General features: G+C 41.7%; 1 protein-coding gene across 1 annotated transcript; it reads right to left on the reverse strand.

Annotated features, from left to right (window-relative positions):
• Window positions 1-582: 582 nt before the first annotated feature.
• Window positions 583-5938, reverse strand: LOC119654122 (glucose dehydrogenase [FAD, quinone]-like). Its single transcript, XM_038059285.1, has 5 exons — window positions 5919-5938; window positions 5741-5835; window positions 2431-2601; window positions 2174-2307; window positions 583-2112 (listed from the first exon to the last, which is right to left on the reverse strand). The coding sequence occupies exons 3-5, from the start codon at window positions 2594-2596 to the stop codon at window positions 583-585; spliced, it is 1830 nt and encodes a 609-aa protein (XP_037915213.1). The 5' UTR covers window positions 2597-2601; window positions 5741-5835; window positions 5919-5938.
• Window positions 5939-15887: the final 9949 nt, after the last annotated feature.

Raw genomic sequence — 15887 nt, forward strand, 5'->3', positions numbered from 1 at the left:
CAGGTGCTGCTGAAACTTGGCCGACTGAACAAACCAATACTAATGTGGGTGCCGAGCGCTCAAACATCGCTGTTCCGCTCGCCAAGGTGTTGGTGGGTCCAGAACCAATTTTTGGCTTCCGGCGATCTACTGTCAAGTCTACTCAGAAGGGGGTAATGGCAAGGATTCACGCAGCCAAATGGAGAAATGTGATCTTCTGCCGGCAGGTGAAAATCTTTGCGAAGGAACTCGGGTCGCTAGAGCGGCATTTTTGTTGGGGATAGTACAATGGGCCTAACAAAGGTCTGAGTGCTTGGAGCTGCGGTTCGCCTCACTAAATTAAACTTACTAACTAACTACTCGCTCATCAATCTTTGATGTATCCAATTACTTGTAGTCAGTAATAGATCGGGAACTGCCAATTGTTCTTTGCAAATAAGAGCTTGAAATACTTAATCCTGCTTCCTGAAAAAAAAAATGCTATGAGCCTCTTAGATTCTTGTTAATCGTATTTTTCGATTTTTCCATTTATATATTGGCATTTATATTGCAAGATGAATTACATAATAAAATGAGTAAATGACATCGAAAATTATAATTCAATCAGCTCCAATCTTCTTTAATGAAATCAGCACCCTTTTCTGCGATTGCAACTACAGTTGCCTGGATATTGGCACTCACGATTTTCGGCATAATGCTCGCATCTATTACTCGAAGTCTTTTCACTCCTTTTACACGTAACCTTGGGTCAACGACGGTTCTTTTATCCTCAATGGGTCCCATTCTGGCTGTACCCGTTGGATGGTAGATTAAGTTGTTGGCATGTCTTATGTAACAATCCCAGTATTCATCTGTATCGTCGCCGAAAAGAGAACACTTGGGATGGACTTGTCGGAGATGTTTGATTCCGTACTTCCTGAATGTCGGAGTCCTTTCAAGCTTTATTCCTTGTCTTATTGCTTCGCGGAAAAGTCTAACGTCGTCATATACAGAAAAAAAATTCGGAGATATCTTCGGTTGTTCAAGGTAATCAGTGCTCTTCAATCTTATGGTTCCTCTTGATTTTGGATTTATTAGAATAAACATCATCCCCAGAACGCTATTTTCTATAAGGACGTTCGGTATTGACAGTGACTGTGAGCCAAGTACTAAGAGTGGGGATGGTGTACCTTGTGGGAACCATAGGTGATGGACTTGCATTGATGGATATATCCCCGATTCATTGCGAACATCCAGGAAACCAGTTGCGTCTAGGACATTTACGCCGGCTAAAGGACCTGTTCGATGAATCAGGTACTCAAATAATGGATCAAAAATGAATCCGGGCTCATTTGGCTTCATTTTAAAAAGAACTGTAATAGTGGCGTGATCTTCGAGGTTGTCACCGACTGGCAGATTACTTATCACGGGAATACCATGTGATTCTAGATGCTCTTGATGACCAATTCCAGAGAGCATAAGCAACTTCGGAGTTTCTATTGTGCCAGCACTTAAAATAATTTCCTTTGAATTTTTTGCTGTCAGCTGATATTGAGTGCCTTTTTCGTCAGTATAGACGAAATTTACCGATTGAGCCCTTTTGTTTTCATCGAAGTTAATCTTCGTGACAATAGCGTTCTTGATTACCTGCAGGTTGGGTTTCAACGTCTGGAGAAAAGCTCTGGCGGGTGTATTTCGTGTCCCATTGATTATCAAAGCATTCAATAGTCCATATCCTAAATAATGACCATCACGAAAATCGTCAACATCCTCATATCCACCTTCTTTAGCTGCTTGCATGATCAACTGTTTTATATCCTGAAAGCCTCCATTGAATCGATCTACAATCAGTGGCCCTCCAGTTCCATGTACATTATATGGGTTGGGAGGTCTGTAATTTTCCGTTTTACGAAAATGCTGATACACATCGTTCCACCCCCATGTTGGGTTTCCCATCTTTTCCCAATCATCAAAATCTCGCCGGTTTCCTAGGATGAACTGCATGGCATTATTGGCTGAGCATCCACCTAACATTTTGGCTCGAGGCCACGGACAAGATCCTCCAGGAAAATCTAAGCATGACTTGAAGTTAGGTTCCGTTGTATAGTTCCAATCAACTCTGCTCATTTGAAGCATGAGCCCGTAACCTGGAACCTTGGGTAATAAAGCTACATTTAACATGGATATGAAATAAGGATAGTATTATTAAACATACTTGAGATTCGAGAGGAGGGTCACCTCCTGCTTCAATCAATAGAACTCGGTAGGCTGGATTATCACTTAGTCGCCCTGCAATCACCGAACCGGCTGTTCCACCTCCAATTACTATAAAATCAAAGACTTCGGTTCCTGTTGGGGACAAGGTAATCAAAGAAAGGATACTCATGAAATGGTTTCCTTAACTATTCTATGATTTGTTCTTGGAAGAATTGGTTCTTACCTTCTGCAATGAATGAATGAATGATTTCTTACCTTTGTCAATATAATGAGAGCCATAATCTTTTGGCCATAGTTGAGAAGCTGTGAGCTCACATTGGGAGACTAGTAATGCTTGCAGTAAAGTTGTTATTCCAATGTTTCCGGCCCCCGCACTGTGTGCTGCACACTGAGGGCGTAGTAGCTCAATTGTACCGACCATCTTTGCTGAAAATATATATGATACAGAAATATTATGTGTGAGTATAAATTGAATCAAGTGAAAGATATTATAATAAAAGTAAATTGCAACAAATTAGCGGCCATTGTAAAAATTGAGCAGCGTGATTTCAGGTTATTCCTGTAAAAGAATCAGCGAGCTCTTGTAGTGTAGTGTACCAGTGGATGCGAGGTCTATTTTATACCTCTGCCACAAATAAGAGGTGCGGCACCCGAGTTGTACAGCGCAACACCGGGCTTGATCTCACAAGGAGCTCTGACCGCGATGTCGGCATAACCACAACCAGTTTCAAACTTCCACAAGAGAGCCAGCCGCAACTGGGCCGAGAGCAGATCCTCCCGGAATTCGGCTGGAGCATATGCTCTCATAGGGCCATCCACCAGTACGGTACTAGCACTGAGGAAGTAGGCATGTGCTCTCCGAAAGAATTGTATGCGGGAGAAAAAATAAAAACATTTACAGTAAAAGGAAAAACACCTAGTTCTTTTCTTAACTTATATACCAACTGTAAAAAAAAACATGTATATTAATTTCAACGTAATACTTTTCCCAGTAGAAGGCCCAACTGCACGTGGAATAGTGAATTGTCAGATCTTCGGTTGGCGTGCCATCGGACCAGAGGAGCGGCTCAGGGAGCAATGTGTAGAATTCATTAGGAGGTGAAACAGCGAGCTTACAAGGAAGCCCAAAGAAACCTCAAGCTGGCTATACAGCGAAGCAAGAGGCATTGCTTCAAGCAACTCTGCGCAGAGGCGTATATAGGCCCATGGGGAGGCGTCTACACTGTTGTGATGGGGAGATTTAGAGGTCAGGCAGCTCCACAAATTATATGTCCCAATCTCCTACTGCAAATCGTTCAGGGTTTGTTCCCTCAGGAGAACAGTCTTTAGGCATCTTTAGATGTGGTTGTAATAAACCCAGTAACGAAGGAAGAAGTACTGGTGATTTGCGGTAGGCTGGGAGACAACAAAGTGCCCGGCGTCGACGGCATACCAAGCAAAGCCCGTAAGCTGGCCTTTAAGTCGAGGCCAGACATATTCGTACAGTTGTTTGAAGCATGCTTGGCCTTTGGGATCTTTCCTGAGGCAAAGAAAAAACAAAGGTTAGTGTTGTTGCCAAAACCGGGTGAGCCTCCTGGTGAACCATTTTCCTACAGGCCTACATGTTTATTGGACACTATTGAAAACATGTTGGAGAGAATAATCTACAACATATTGGTCCTGGCTGTAGAAAGTCTGGCAGGCTTATCAGGCCGAGAATTCGGCTTCCATACGACCAGATCAACGGTCAACGCCATCAAACTGGTCACTGGCTTAGCTGAAAGTAGAAGTATTATGTTGTGGTTACCCTTGATTTGCAAAACGCGTTCAACTGTGCCAGTCGGAACCTTATAAGGAGGTCATTGGCGACGATTGGTGTACTAAATTACCTAATTGCGCTAGTTAACAGTTACTTAATAGATAGAAGGCTCTGGTACGACACGGACAATGGAACTAAAGAATACATTGTCTCCGCGGGTGTTCTACAGGGCTCTCTGCTGAGACCGCTATTATGGAACATCATATGTAATGATGTCTTTAATGTCCCAGTTGCTAGCGAGGCCACAATAGTGGGTTACGCCGATGACGTAGCGGTGATTGCTGTTGCAAACGATCTGGCGGATGTGGAATTATATTCATCCGAAGCAATCATTGCTATAAAGAAGGGGCTGAAAGATGCAGGTCTTGCACTCGCGGAGGATAAAACAGAGGCGGTGCTTATCACGAAGCGGCGTGGGGCAGCATATTATCAATTCAAAGCCAGCAATTAAATATCTTGGAGTGATGATAAATGAGAGGCTGAATTTCAAGCAACACTTTCAAAATGTTTCCACCAAGGCATCCAATGTTAGTATGGCCCTGGCAAGGATGATGCCAAATGTTGAAGGCCCGCGATGCACTCATAGACTGCTTATAGCTAGAGTGGTAAGCTCTATACTGCTTTACGCAGCGTCAATTTGGTCAACTACAATGCATACCGCATGCAATGCTCAAAAGATGAGAGTCTAGAGGAGACATTGGGAGGAACACTAGCACCGGAAAATATAATTGGAAAAATACTTGCATGCCAGGAGAGCTTTGTGGTGGTTCGGCGGGGAAGAGGACAAGAGTTGGGGGTGGTTTTAGTGGGTAAAAATCCCACACACTGGAACATGTATGTGTATCAGTGTCTTTGGAAGATTTCTACCTCCGGAAAAAAAAAGACAGACGGACAGATAGTAAACCTTAAAAACCGGGCCCGGGGTGAAAGTTATACGTCCCAGGGGTGAAAATTATGAGGGCTCCCATATTTTCCCATTTGTTGCTTGAACTCTCTCAAGAAAACACCTGGCCCGGAGGTATCCTTTTCCACGCCCTCTCGTCAGGTCTGGGGTTATGTGTACCACATAAAGTGGCAACGATTGTAGTTAAAAATATGATATGAAAGTCAATGAACACAAAAATTTTTGTGAAATAAATTGAACCCCGCTGATAGCAACGCTTTTATTGTGCCTTGCATGGGTAGCACTAACAAAGCCTTTAATGGGGCGCTGACGAAAACTGGGATTGTGGTCTTAGCTATTTCAGTCGATGTGAGGAAGGGAAAGAGACGTTCCTGTATTTCATATGAACCTGCTCGGCTTTCACAGACCTCAGAGAACGTAACCATGCTAAGGTGTTTTTCAAAGAAAAATGCTTTGGGAGAGACTCCTGGATTCCAAAAACTTGCATGGATGACAGACAGGACGCAGTGTAAACAAAAATTTCGGGTTCAGTACAGTGCGCTTGGAGCGGCGACTTGATAATAATTTTTAATGATGATGAATGATGGCCTTGGATCTATGTTCTAGAAAACTGACGATAGCAGCTACTTTGTATTCTTGAAATGCTAATTACCATATAGTTCTAGGTGTATAGTAACATAACTCCTTATAATAATAGTATAAAGGGAAGTAGCACTGCATGATTTTAGGAAAGATCTGGGGAGGGTGAAGGGGAATTGAATGGAGCACTTTGCCTGATGTATACTTTATTGTATACCGTTTTTCATTAGAAATAAATAAAAAATATGATTAATAAATTAATGAATATATATTTCCATACTCACCTTAAGGTATTCCACGATTTGAAACGTAACTATAATTTCGTGTGTAAGCACTTTGTGCTTTTGATCATGGCACGGTTTAACTAAAATTCCAGAAACTATATTTAAGCTTATACTCTGCGCTGTTTTTCAGAGTATATGCTTTTCCCTATTATGCTATATTTGAACTGAGTTTAATTACCTCCACATCTCTGATTTTATTCTCCACGTTAGCTTCCACAGTTACTGCCTGAAACCTGGTAAAATAGTAAACAGGAAACCAGAGAAAATTATGAATCTGTGTTTTCGGATAAACAGAATGATGAGTGAACAAGTGGCTTTATCGTAATACGAAGATGGTTTGAATGTTTAGTTTTATTCTTGTTACTATAAAAATCATGTTCGTCTGTATCAAGGCTAGAGTATGCAACATTTTAGTAAGTTTTGTTTGCGATATGTAAGACTTTTATTCCAATGACAGAACGATATATTGTAGAAACAATCTTAGAATTTATTGAAACAAAAAAAGTTGAAAACCGGAAGTGAGAAATATTTATCGTTTTCTTTTGAGGTTTTCTTAAGTATTATACAATTTGGGTGAATGTCTGTCCCAATGGTATGAGTTAGAAAATGAATTGTGCTTTTTTACAAGCTGCATTTTTGGAAATTCACTCACTACTTCTTCTTATTCTAAAGTAACTGAATCTTTTTTACAATTATCTATAAGAAATTAAATAAAAAGTAAAATATTCTCATCGGGTCTCCCATCTAACTACTAATTATTCTAAATGACGCTTAACTTTTCTGAACAGATAAAGGCTCTGTCAGTTGGAGCTCAAGAATACCCTCAAAGTACGATTTTCAGGGATAGAAATTTGTGGGCTTCGGATAGGGACTAAATACACAGAAGGATGTATTGTAGGAGCAATTTGTTTGCAAAGAAATAGAGCCCCCCCCCTTTCAATACGGGCCTATTTCGTGATCCGGCTTGCGTCCAACAGTGCGAAAACTTTCTCTTTACGCAAGCGGCCATTCAAAATACCTTTGGCTGAGACGGATGAAGTTGTGGACCTTGCTCCAAAAACAGTACAATACCTTACTGACTATGGAAGCAAGGAGACGGATCGATGAAGATAGGGAACCGAGAAATTTATTGATGCAAGGGGAGTTGACCGCGACACACTGGAGCTCCGTTGCCGTGATAAAGTGCGAGAAGTACAGTATAGTGAACACCATGTTAGAAAGTATGAAACCTTTGCGTTGGCGAGGGAAGCAAAAGCTGTTGCAAACCGCAACAATATTGTTACCGAAAAGTCGGGGTTAGGCTTCTCATGTACGATGATGGGCAGCTGAAGAAGTCGAGGTAGCACTTGTTACGTACGCGACTACTGTTGCCCCACGTTGGTCACCAATTCTGTTACGATGAGAGTTCAGCGTTGGATCACCTTTGCACCAACATGGTCACCAAGGCTACCAACCAGCTAAACTCCTCTAACAGCTTTGCCAGTCGGGAATACCCACTGCGTGAAATATATGGAACCCGACGCACGTGCTAGAGCTAACCCGAATGCTAGCAGTTCGGTGTTCTCCGTATCTCATGTCTGGACACAGATATTTTAGTGACGTGAAGTCTCGAGGCGGATTGATACTATTTTAAATTTCATTCTAAAAGGAGCTACACTGCCTAATGGCCTAATAAGGGAGGGGACACAATCACAAAAAAACCCTAACGCGCGCGGAATGGATGAGGAAGGATTAGCTCCGAGCATTTTCGCGGCGAATGGCCCCCTGTCTTCCTTTCAACTTCATGGGGGCCAGATGATATGGTGGCTCTGCGGCGGCCCAGCCCAACCTAATTGTTCGCCCCCTGCCACTTTAAACATGATGGGAGAACCCCTAGATAAACGAGAGGACTGACGCTTTCTTGGGGTGGTTAGATCACAAACAACTTAGGTCATTGCATGAAGCAAGAGTTGAGGTATAATCGATACATGAATTTAACAGATCTATTTCAAATTTAATTCTAGCTTAAGCTCACATTTTTCTGAAAGATAATGTTTTTTTTTCTTTTCGTTTTCTTTCCTTAGGAAGCCAAGTGACCTTTGACTACGATTTTTAGTATTTCAAAAGTTTGTTTAATGTAAAGATAACAGATATATACCACAAAGTTATAATATCTTTTCCATGTCAAATTTGAATTTAAGTTTGCATTTTTGTCTGTGTTCTTTTCTTAGAAAGCTAATTGATCCCTGGGCCACAATTTTTAATATTTCCAAATTGTGCTTGAGTTAATTGTAGTACATATTTTCCTAAAGGTTACTTGCGTATCATTCATCATTCATTTCTGTACAAAAGCTCTGCCAAGTCCGGGTTCGTTGAATCGCTTTTCCGAATTCACGATTGAGGTCCTGCGAATCATAAGTCCGCAAAGAATCCAATATTTGCCGTAGATATGATCCCCTTGCTACGCTCTCGTACTGTTGGTGTCACATAGGGCTTACCATTTTCATAGAGCCACAAAGATATTTCAATTTTTCTGCTGTGGCCAGGCTTGACGCCTCAAATTTGAAATTTCAGATCTAAATATCGGTATTTGCAAGAATAAATATTCACACCAACGAAAAAGAAACAACAAGTTTTTATTATTTCAAATGAGAACCTTGGTTTTGTTGGTGTTTATCTTCAGTCCAACTCTACTTATTTCTGTTTAAAAATCCGGAGCACTTTGGCCACGATCCATGATCCGATAAAAGAGCAAACAGATGTCATCAGCGTTCATCAGCGTTTGAGGAAAGATGTCATTGTTCATTCAAGTCTCCGGACAAGGCAGCATGAAGAATATCACCGATAACATGAAGAAACAATATTAATGACGGGATGCAACCCTCGCGGACCCCGTTTTGGACCTCAAAATCCTACCAGATTTTACCTCGGTGCAGGACGTGACAATTGCGCTATCATAGGTGGCTCTGATAATAGCCATTAATTTCTCCAGAATGCCCTTCTACGTAGGACAGTTCAGATATACGCCCTGTTCACGTTATCGAAAGCTTTCTTGAAATCGATGAAGAGCAAGTGCAGCGAAAGTCTAGATTCCGCCCATGGTTCCTAAATTATGTGTAGAGTGTTGATGTGGTCAATGCAGAAAGATCAGGAGCGGAATCCAGCCTGCTCTCTGTTGATCAAGCTTTTGAGATATTCTCCGATGCATTCCAGAATTATTTTACTATTATCTGCAACGGCATATACCCCTTCAATTTTCACACTCGGGTCCCTCTTTACTGGAATCTCAACGATCATCCCTTTCTTCCACTCTTTGGGAAAGATTTTAAATTCCCGAGATGTCCGTATGAGTGGCACCAGCAAATCTGCAGTATCTGTAGGTGCAACGATAAATAAACTGGTGGGGAGACCATCAAACCCAGTGGCCTTATTCCGTTTGAATGTATTGTCAACCGAAAAAATTTTTTTTTTTTGCTTGGAGCAATAGTCCGTATCAGTATGTTATGGCGATTAGCTATTTCTTCCACAAGAGGAGGAATATCACCGGATGCAATATGGTGAAGAACTATGGTGAAGTGTCCTTTTCTCCTCTTCAGTTGTTCATCATCGCGGATGTAAAGTCAACCATTAATGTCCTTCAATGCACCATCGAAAGATGTGCGATGTTCATGATGCGGTATATACCTCTGAAATCATTGCGTTCTCCGGCATCTTCCGGTTTCTTGACCAGTGCAACAGCCAATTCGCGCTGAACTTCTCAGGATTGCGCTCAGTATCGAAGTCCGAGGGTGTCCGCCACAGTGGTCAGTAGGGCCTTCAACCCCTTCCATCCATCGGTCTTTTTCCACGACCCCGCAGTCAGTCAGATCTTATGACGTCCCTTTGGGACGTGGTTGATGACCTGTGCAGTACCTAAGAAAAAAGCATTTTTGATAGCGGCCCAATGCTCATTAATATTCTCAGTAGCGTTACTTAATAGATCTGCCGCTCGATGAGCAAAATAGCTCTCACATTGTCGAGCGATAGGTGGGTTGTACAAACGGTCGATGTTGAACTTTGGAAGTCGCAGCTCCCCAACTCTCCGATAAGATAGACTTCTCTAGGTAGGTCTGGTATATAAACTTGGCAAATGTAGCCTAGAACTAAATTTCGTCTCTTTCTTAAGGGATCCATCAGTCGGCTCTCAATTGGTGGGTAAGTTTTTTTCCCTGGACCCATTTTAGAATTAAATAACGGTCTCTACGGGTATTTTGAAAATAAAGCCGAAGATATGATTTAAATTAATCTAAGAAATGATGATATGTGAGTGATGCTTGAAAATCTATCTCCCTTTGGGTAAGACGATTTTGTTGTCAGTCGAGAGTATCAATTCTCTCCAATTAGAGGTGAGCTTAGGATAGCCTCAATCAACAAAAAGAAATTGTTTTGTTAGCTTAGGTATCTATTGTGTTTCCGTGTTACGAAAAGGAAGCTAGAGAAGTAGCGTCTAATGAATTACCTGTGCCTTCGAATGACATCGTACTAAATGTAGATATGAATGAATAAAAACCATACATGCAATACACATTCATTCAGATAAATACGTACATATGAACGTGTCATTTAGAATGTTTAGTAAAGATACTCGTATGTGATACAATATCTAACATAGGTACTTGCAGTTAACATATGTTGCGTTGTTTGAGGTTGAAATTCTGTAAGCAGGTAAAGCTTCTTAAACAAACCATTAGTTTTGTTTTTCCGGATTTTGGTATTAAAATAAATAAATTTAAAGATAAAACTAACATTAAAGATGCATGAGGTGTTTGCTCTTATAAAAGACTACCTAAAGTTAATTGAAGCATAGTCAGTTCGTGTCAGTGGTTGTATACCCGGTTCCATGTTTTGGGGGAGAGAAGAAAAGCGTTAGCGTTTTGTTGAATGTGCAAAATACTAAAAGGGTTATATTCTTTTAAGCAGGTATTGTTGGATTATATTAGAATTTCTGTTCTGTATTTCCAAAAAAAATATTCTTATGTGTGTGCTTAGTGCTTATGGAAAATCGTTTCAATTTTCACTTCCTATTAAAAATTTAGTGTCTTTAATAATTCCTTCAATATTTTTTCTTTTCTTTTTTATTGTGTTGATGTAGTGGTTATTGTAATGCATTGTGATGAAGTGACGTAAATCTAAAGCCTTCCATAAATTCAATTCTTCGTCGATTGCGTTGATCATTGTAATTATCTCAGCAAAAGCTCAGCAAATGCTTTTTCTTGTGGTGCATATTGAGTATATCTTGGGCACTAGAGGCTTATAACTATAATATGCGAATGTACTAGGACTACCCTTATGAAAAACTATCTTCTTCAGAATTTCAATTGGAAGGAATATTATTTTATAATTCAAATTATTTATTCCTACCTCTAACTATGACCTTCCCCCTCTTTTGTGATAAATCTTATTAGCCTAGCGGAAAAAAACTTTACCATTTGAGAAGATCCTTTGATGGATCCAATATTTCACTTCTGATAAAAAGGATTAGGGACACGGAAGCTCATAAGGCTACCTGCAATGTGATCCAGACACGTCGTGGGTGCGACTTACATCCACTTGGGTCTGCCCTGGACGAAACTGTCGGTCGTCCTATTTCGAAAAAGTTGAGGTACTTAGACCAAAAAGAGTGGTCCGTGGACCAAAAAGTGGGTAAAAGTTTCTCTCCAATCAGTCTGGTCTGTCATGTGCACTGAAGTGCTACTCCAAAAGTCTACGCTGTATTGAACGAAACAAGTGGTGTTCAGAAGTGGCTTCTTCTGATGAATACTAGCATTAATTGACACGAGATTCACGTTTACTTCTTTCAGGCTTGTCAAAGTAAAATAGCACAATACAACAAGAGGGAGAGAGAAGCTTTACCTAAAGTCCCACTGTCTTACCTCGCTTAACTCCAGAATGTACAGCATGTATGTCTAAACCTAGGGCAAACGACCCAGGGAGCAGGAAGCGTCATCACCATTATCGAGGAGAATTTGTGCATTTAAGAATCCAATCATAAACCGTTGACGAAAGTAAAAGGTAATAGCCGAAAAATCAATTAAGTTCGTTTTGCAGGCTTGACCCTTTTGATTTACGCTGCTTGCCGCTTTCTTGCCTCGGATTCTGAAGGGTTAGTTTTGTCCTGAGTCTTCTTAAGGGGCTCAAATTCCTCTGCTCTCTCTTGCCGCCTTTCTTGACTTGATGTGAATACTTTGAGTAAATTCTTAATCCCCCAACTCACAGAGGAGTCACTAAGTTGTTGGGGCACCGACTTCTAGCCTTCATAGTGAATACAATGTCTCTGGGTGTTATACCCCTTTTCAGGCTGTAAGGGCTTTTCCTCCTTTTCTCTTAAAAGTGCTTAGGACAATCAATAGTCACATAGGATATCTTTTGAAAAGTTTCTTGTAGTGTTGCCTGTTTCCTAACATTCCTATACAGAAAGCCAGTGTTCTCCCAATCCCTTGAGGATTGGGGCATTTTTTGCAACCTATTATCTGATAGTGGAAATGGAGAGCTTGTTACATTTGCAAGGTCCCATAGCTATTAGCACTGTAAAATCTTGAATCAACTCGGGTTTCAGTGAGATCATTTTGCATTGGGGATTAGTGAATTCCCATTACAATTCGAAGGAGCGAGTGTTCTGTGCTACACACGTTTCAACGTGACGGAATTCTCAGCACGGTTCGATCCTAGCCTCTCTGCGGAGTTATTGCACTCGGGTAGGAAATGAGATTATATATAACTTTAGGTTCTAAAGAGTTCATTTATTCCCAACAAAGACGTTTGACTCCCCGGTATTAAACTTATCATGGAATCTCGTATATCTTGTATCGACCAAACAAGAATCATTTACTAGGACCATTCCATGTTCATATTTGCTTTCATTTTCAGTTTCTGATTTTTGGATTTTTTGTTCCATTTTTTTCTGATGGCAGATGTTAAATGCCGCGCGGTACCAAAACCAAAAATCGAAAGGTTTTGGTGGTAGTGGTAAGTTATTGGGAGGAACCGTCAGGCTGCGCGAGAGTCCCAGGCTATCTAGCTACAATAACTGTAGCTGGCAATATTATGGGAACTGAAACCATTCTTTCTAGATGCTAAATTTCTCTGATTTCCCCACCTGCACAAAATTGTCTGTTTGACAAATGTAAATCGACCAATAGTTGCCAGAGAGAATTCACGTGTTTAATTTGCATTGTTTTCGACATACACTCATCTTTCTGCTCTTTGCCCGACCTCATCTAAGTCGTAGAATTGACAGATTGGTTCCTTAAATGAAGTCAGCTGCATGCAAGAGAGTCCGCTGGCCACTCTTGTCAAAATAAGGCCGCAGTGGATTGACTTTGCGGTCATGCTGTGCCTTAACGTCCACTGTGCTCGTGCCGCTGCGTCACAAGGTGAATTCATCCAATACAATGATGCATTTGCAATTTGGACACAGTAGTTTGTATTTGCTGCAAAGATGCTTTCGATGATTTAAATTCGACACCAAGTTCCATGCAAATATCACCGCCATGTCTACTATACGCAACAGATTTCTAAGATGGTCACAAGCGCCAATACACAGTTGTTGTTTAGGATCTGCGGGATCCTAAGTCCCCATCCACTTGATGGTGGACCGGACTAAATGAAGAGCAACTTACTCCCTCGTTTTTTAGTCCATGGATCCCTAGTATTGGAGCGTAGCACCCCAAGCATTAAGAATTGAAAAAATCAAAAATTTTGACTGACGGTTTCGTGCAGGGCAGAGGCAACTCATGAGACGCTGCCCTGGGAGCAGCTTCGGTCACACTGCTCCCAGGGCAGAGGTGAGGCAGCGTCTGATGAGTTGCCTCTGCCCTGGACGAAACCGTCAGTCAAAATTTTTGATTTTTTCAATTGCCAATACACAGCTTTATGATATATCATCCAAGTATCAAATGTGTCAGCCTGCACTTTGCACGGAGGCTATATTTGACTGCAAAACTACTCTTTCTAACACCTATAATTCAGTGCCGTACAAAACCAGAAAGTACTCAATGAGTCCCTTTGGAAAATGCCTCTCCGTATAAGCTTGCGTTCTGATTGGTACCAGTAGATTGGTGTACTGACAGTCTGCCACCATTCCATAACTGTCGCCAAAAATTCTACTAGTTTCGGATCAACGAGATAGATACGAAAGGCATTGGAAGGTAGCCAGATATGCAGGACCATGTGGAAAACCTGGCCGTAATCGATATAGCAGCTCTCTAGGCCTCTAGTTGTCTTCAGTCAATTATGAACTGTTCTCTGCAACATCTAATCCAATTTGGCAGTACTTGCACTCCTCAGGCAAAATGTATTGGCCTTAAAGAGCGCATTGACCCCTCAACTCGTAATGGAGTTATAAATTTGTAAAAGGTTGGGAAGCAAGTAATCGGTTCCATGTCTGCGTTCGCTTTTGGGACAAGATAAACAATCCCACTAGTGCGGAAGGGTGGAAATTCCTCTGGCCGAACAACGATGTTCTTCGAAATAATTATGGTCTAATAGTAGGGGACGCAATATCAACTCAAATCGTCAAACACATTTTTGCCCTCTGCACTTTATTTTTCATTCGTTTGCCGACATTGTTAGGACGAATTTCGGTCAGTGTAGCAATGATATTTCAAACAAATTTTCCATGGTGGATCTTTTCGATCACTCAAATCGATAATATGAAGGCAGATGTCCTGGCTATGTAGCCTAATAGTATCACAAAACACGAGTGACTCTAGTTGCAGCGACAACCAGGCCTGACGAAAGGAGGAGTGGAAAGGAGAGCAAGAAGTTTTCTTGGGGCCTGAAGTAGACAAATCAGAAACAGATCAGATTTTCTCTCTGCGGCAAGCGATGGATAACAGTTGCACCATCTATTCATCGACTTTAAAGTCGCCTATGATAGCATAGCCAGGGTAAAACTGTACACGGCCATGAGAGAATTCGGTATCCCAACGAAATTGGTAAGACTGACTAGGTTGACCCTGACCAATGTGCGAGGCCAGATAAAAGCAGCAGGAGCACTCTCAAGACCATTCGACATCAACAACGGTATACAACAAGGGGATGCCCTATCATGCGTCCTCTTTAACCTGGCCCTCGAGAAAGTGATCCGTAATGCTGGTGTAAATGCAAGAGGTACGATCCTCTTTAAGTCCACCCAACTACTGGTCTATGCTGACGATATCGACATCATGGGAAGAACCACCCGAGATGTACAAACTGCCTTCATCCAGATCGAGCAGGTGGTAATTGGCGCGAGATCTTGGGCTGCACATCAATGAAGGCAAGACAAAATATATGGTGGTAACGTCAGCACCAAAGACGAACCAACCAACAACATCAAACCGCACTGGTCAAACGGGAAGAATAAGGATAGGAGAATACAACTTTGAGACCGTTGACAATTTCTCCTATCTAGGGTCGAAAATCACAACCGATAACAACTACGATGATGAAATCCGCTCACGGTTGTTGGCAGCCAACAGAGCCTATTTCAGCTTACAAAAACTATTCCGCTCGAAACGTCTCACCATAGGGTCAAAGCTCTTACCGTACAAGACAATGATCTTGCCAGTCCTCATGTATTCCGCGGAAACTTGGGTTCTTAGCAAGAAGAATTGGTAACTCTTGGCCGCGTTCTAGAGAAGAATCCTCCGAAGAATTTTTGGCCCCCTACATGAGGATGGACGATTCCGTAGCCTACACAATGACGAAATCTATGAGCGATACCATGACAGTCTGGTTGTGGATAAAATCCGGCTCAATAGGCTACGGTGAGCGGGTCACTTAATTCGTAAGGATGAGGATGATCCCACCCGAAAAGTCTATGGTAAAAAAAGAAGACGAGGCAGACCCTGCCTAAGATGGAGCGATGGCGTAGGTCAGGACGCCAGACAGCTTTTAGGGATATGGAATTGGTGACCTCGACGCAAAACCGGGATGTCTGGAGTTCCTTATTAAGGCAGGCCTAGACCGGATACCGGTTGTTGCGCCGTTGATGATGGTGAACGTTAGTTTTCCATGTAGGGTTGTCAGCCTTACCCAACCCCCAACCTGGAGGACCAGTTGGTACAATTTGTCCCTTTTCGTTAAGAAAGAGCTCTTAGCGGCCACCACGGGGAGGTGGAGATAGGGTTTGATAGTAGAGCTATTG

This window comes from Hermetia illucens, chromosome 4 (assembly GCF_905115235.1).
Source record: "Hermetia illucens chromosome 4, iHerIll2.2.curated.20191125, whole genome shotgun sequence".
Taxonomy (NCBI): domain Eukaryota; kingdom Metazoa; phylum Arthropoda; class Insecta; order Diptera; family Stratiomyidae; genus Hermetia; species Hermetia illucens.

Coding starts and splice junctions, on each gene's coding strand:
- LOC119654122 (XM_038059285.1), bottom strand. CDS start 2,596: ATGGTCGGTACAATTGAGCTACTACGCCCTCAGTGTGCAGCACACAGT. Junction 2,308..2,430: donor CTCTCATTATATTGACAAAG/GTAAGAAATCAT, acceptor TGTCCCCAACAG/GAACCGAAGTCTTTGATTTT. Junction 2,113..2,173: donor ACCCTCCTCTCGAATCTCAA/GTATGTTTAATA, acceptor TTATTACCCAAG/GTTCCAGGTTACGGGCTCAT.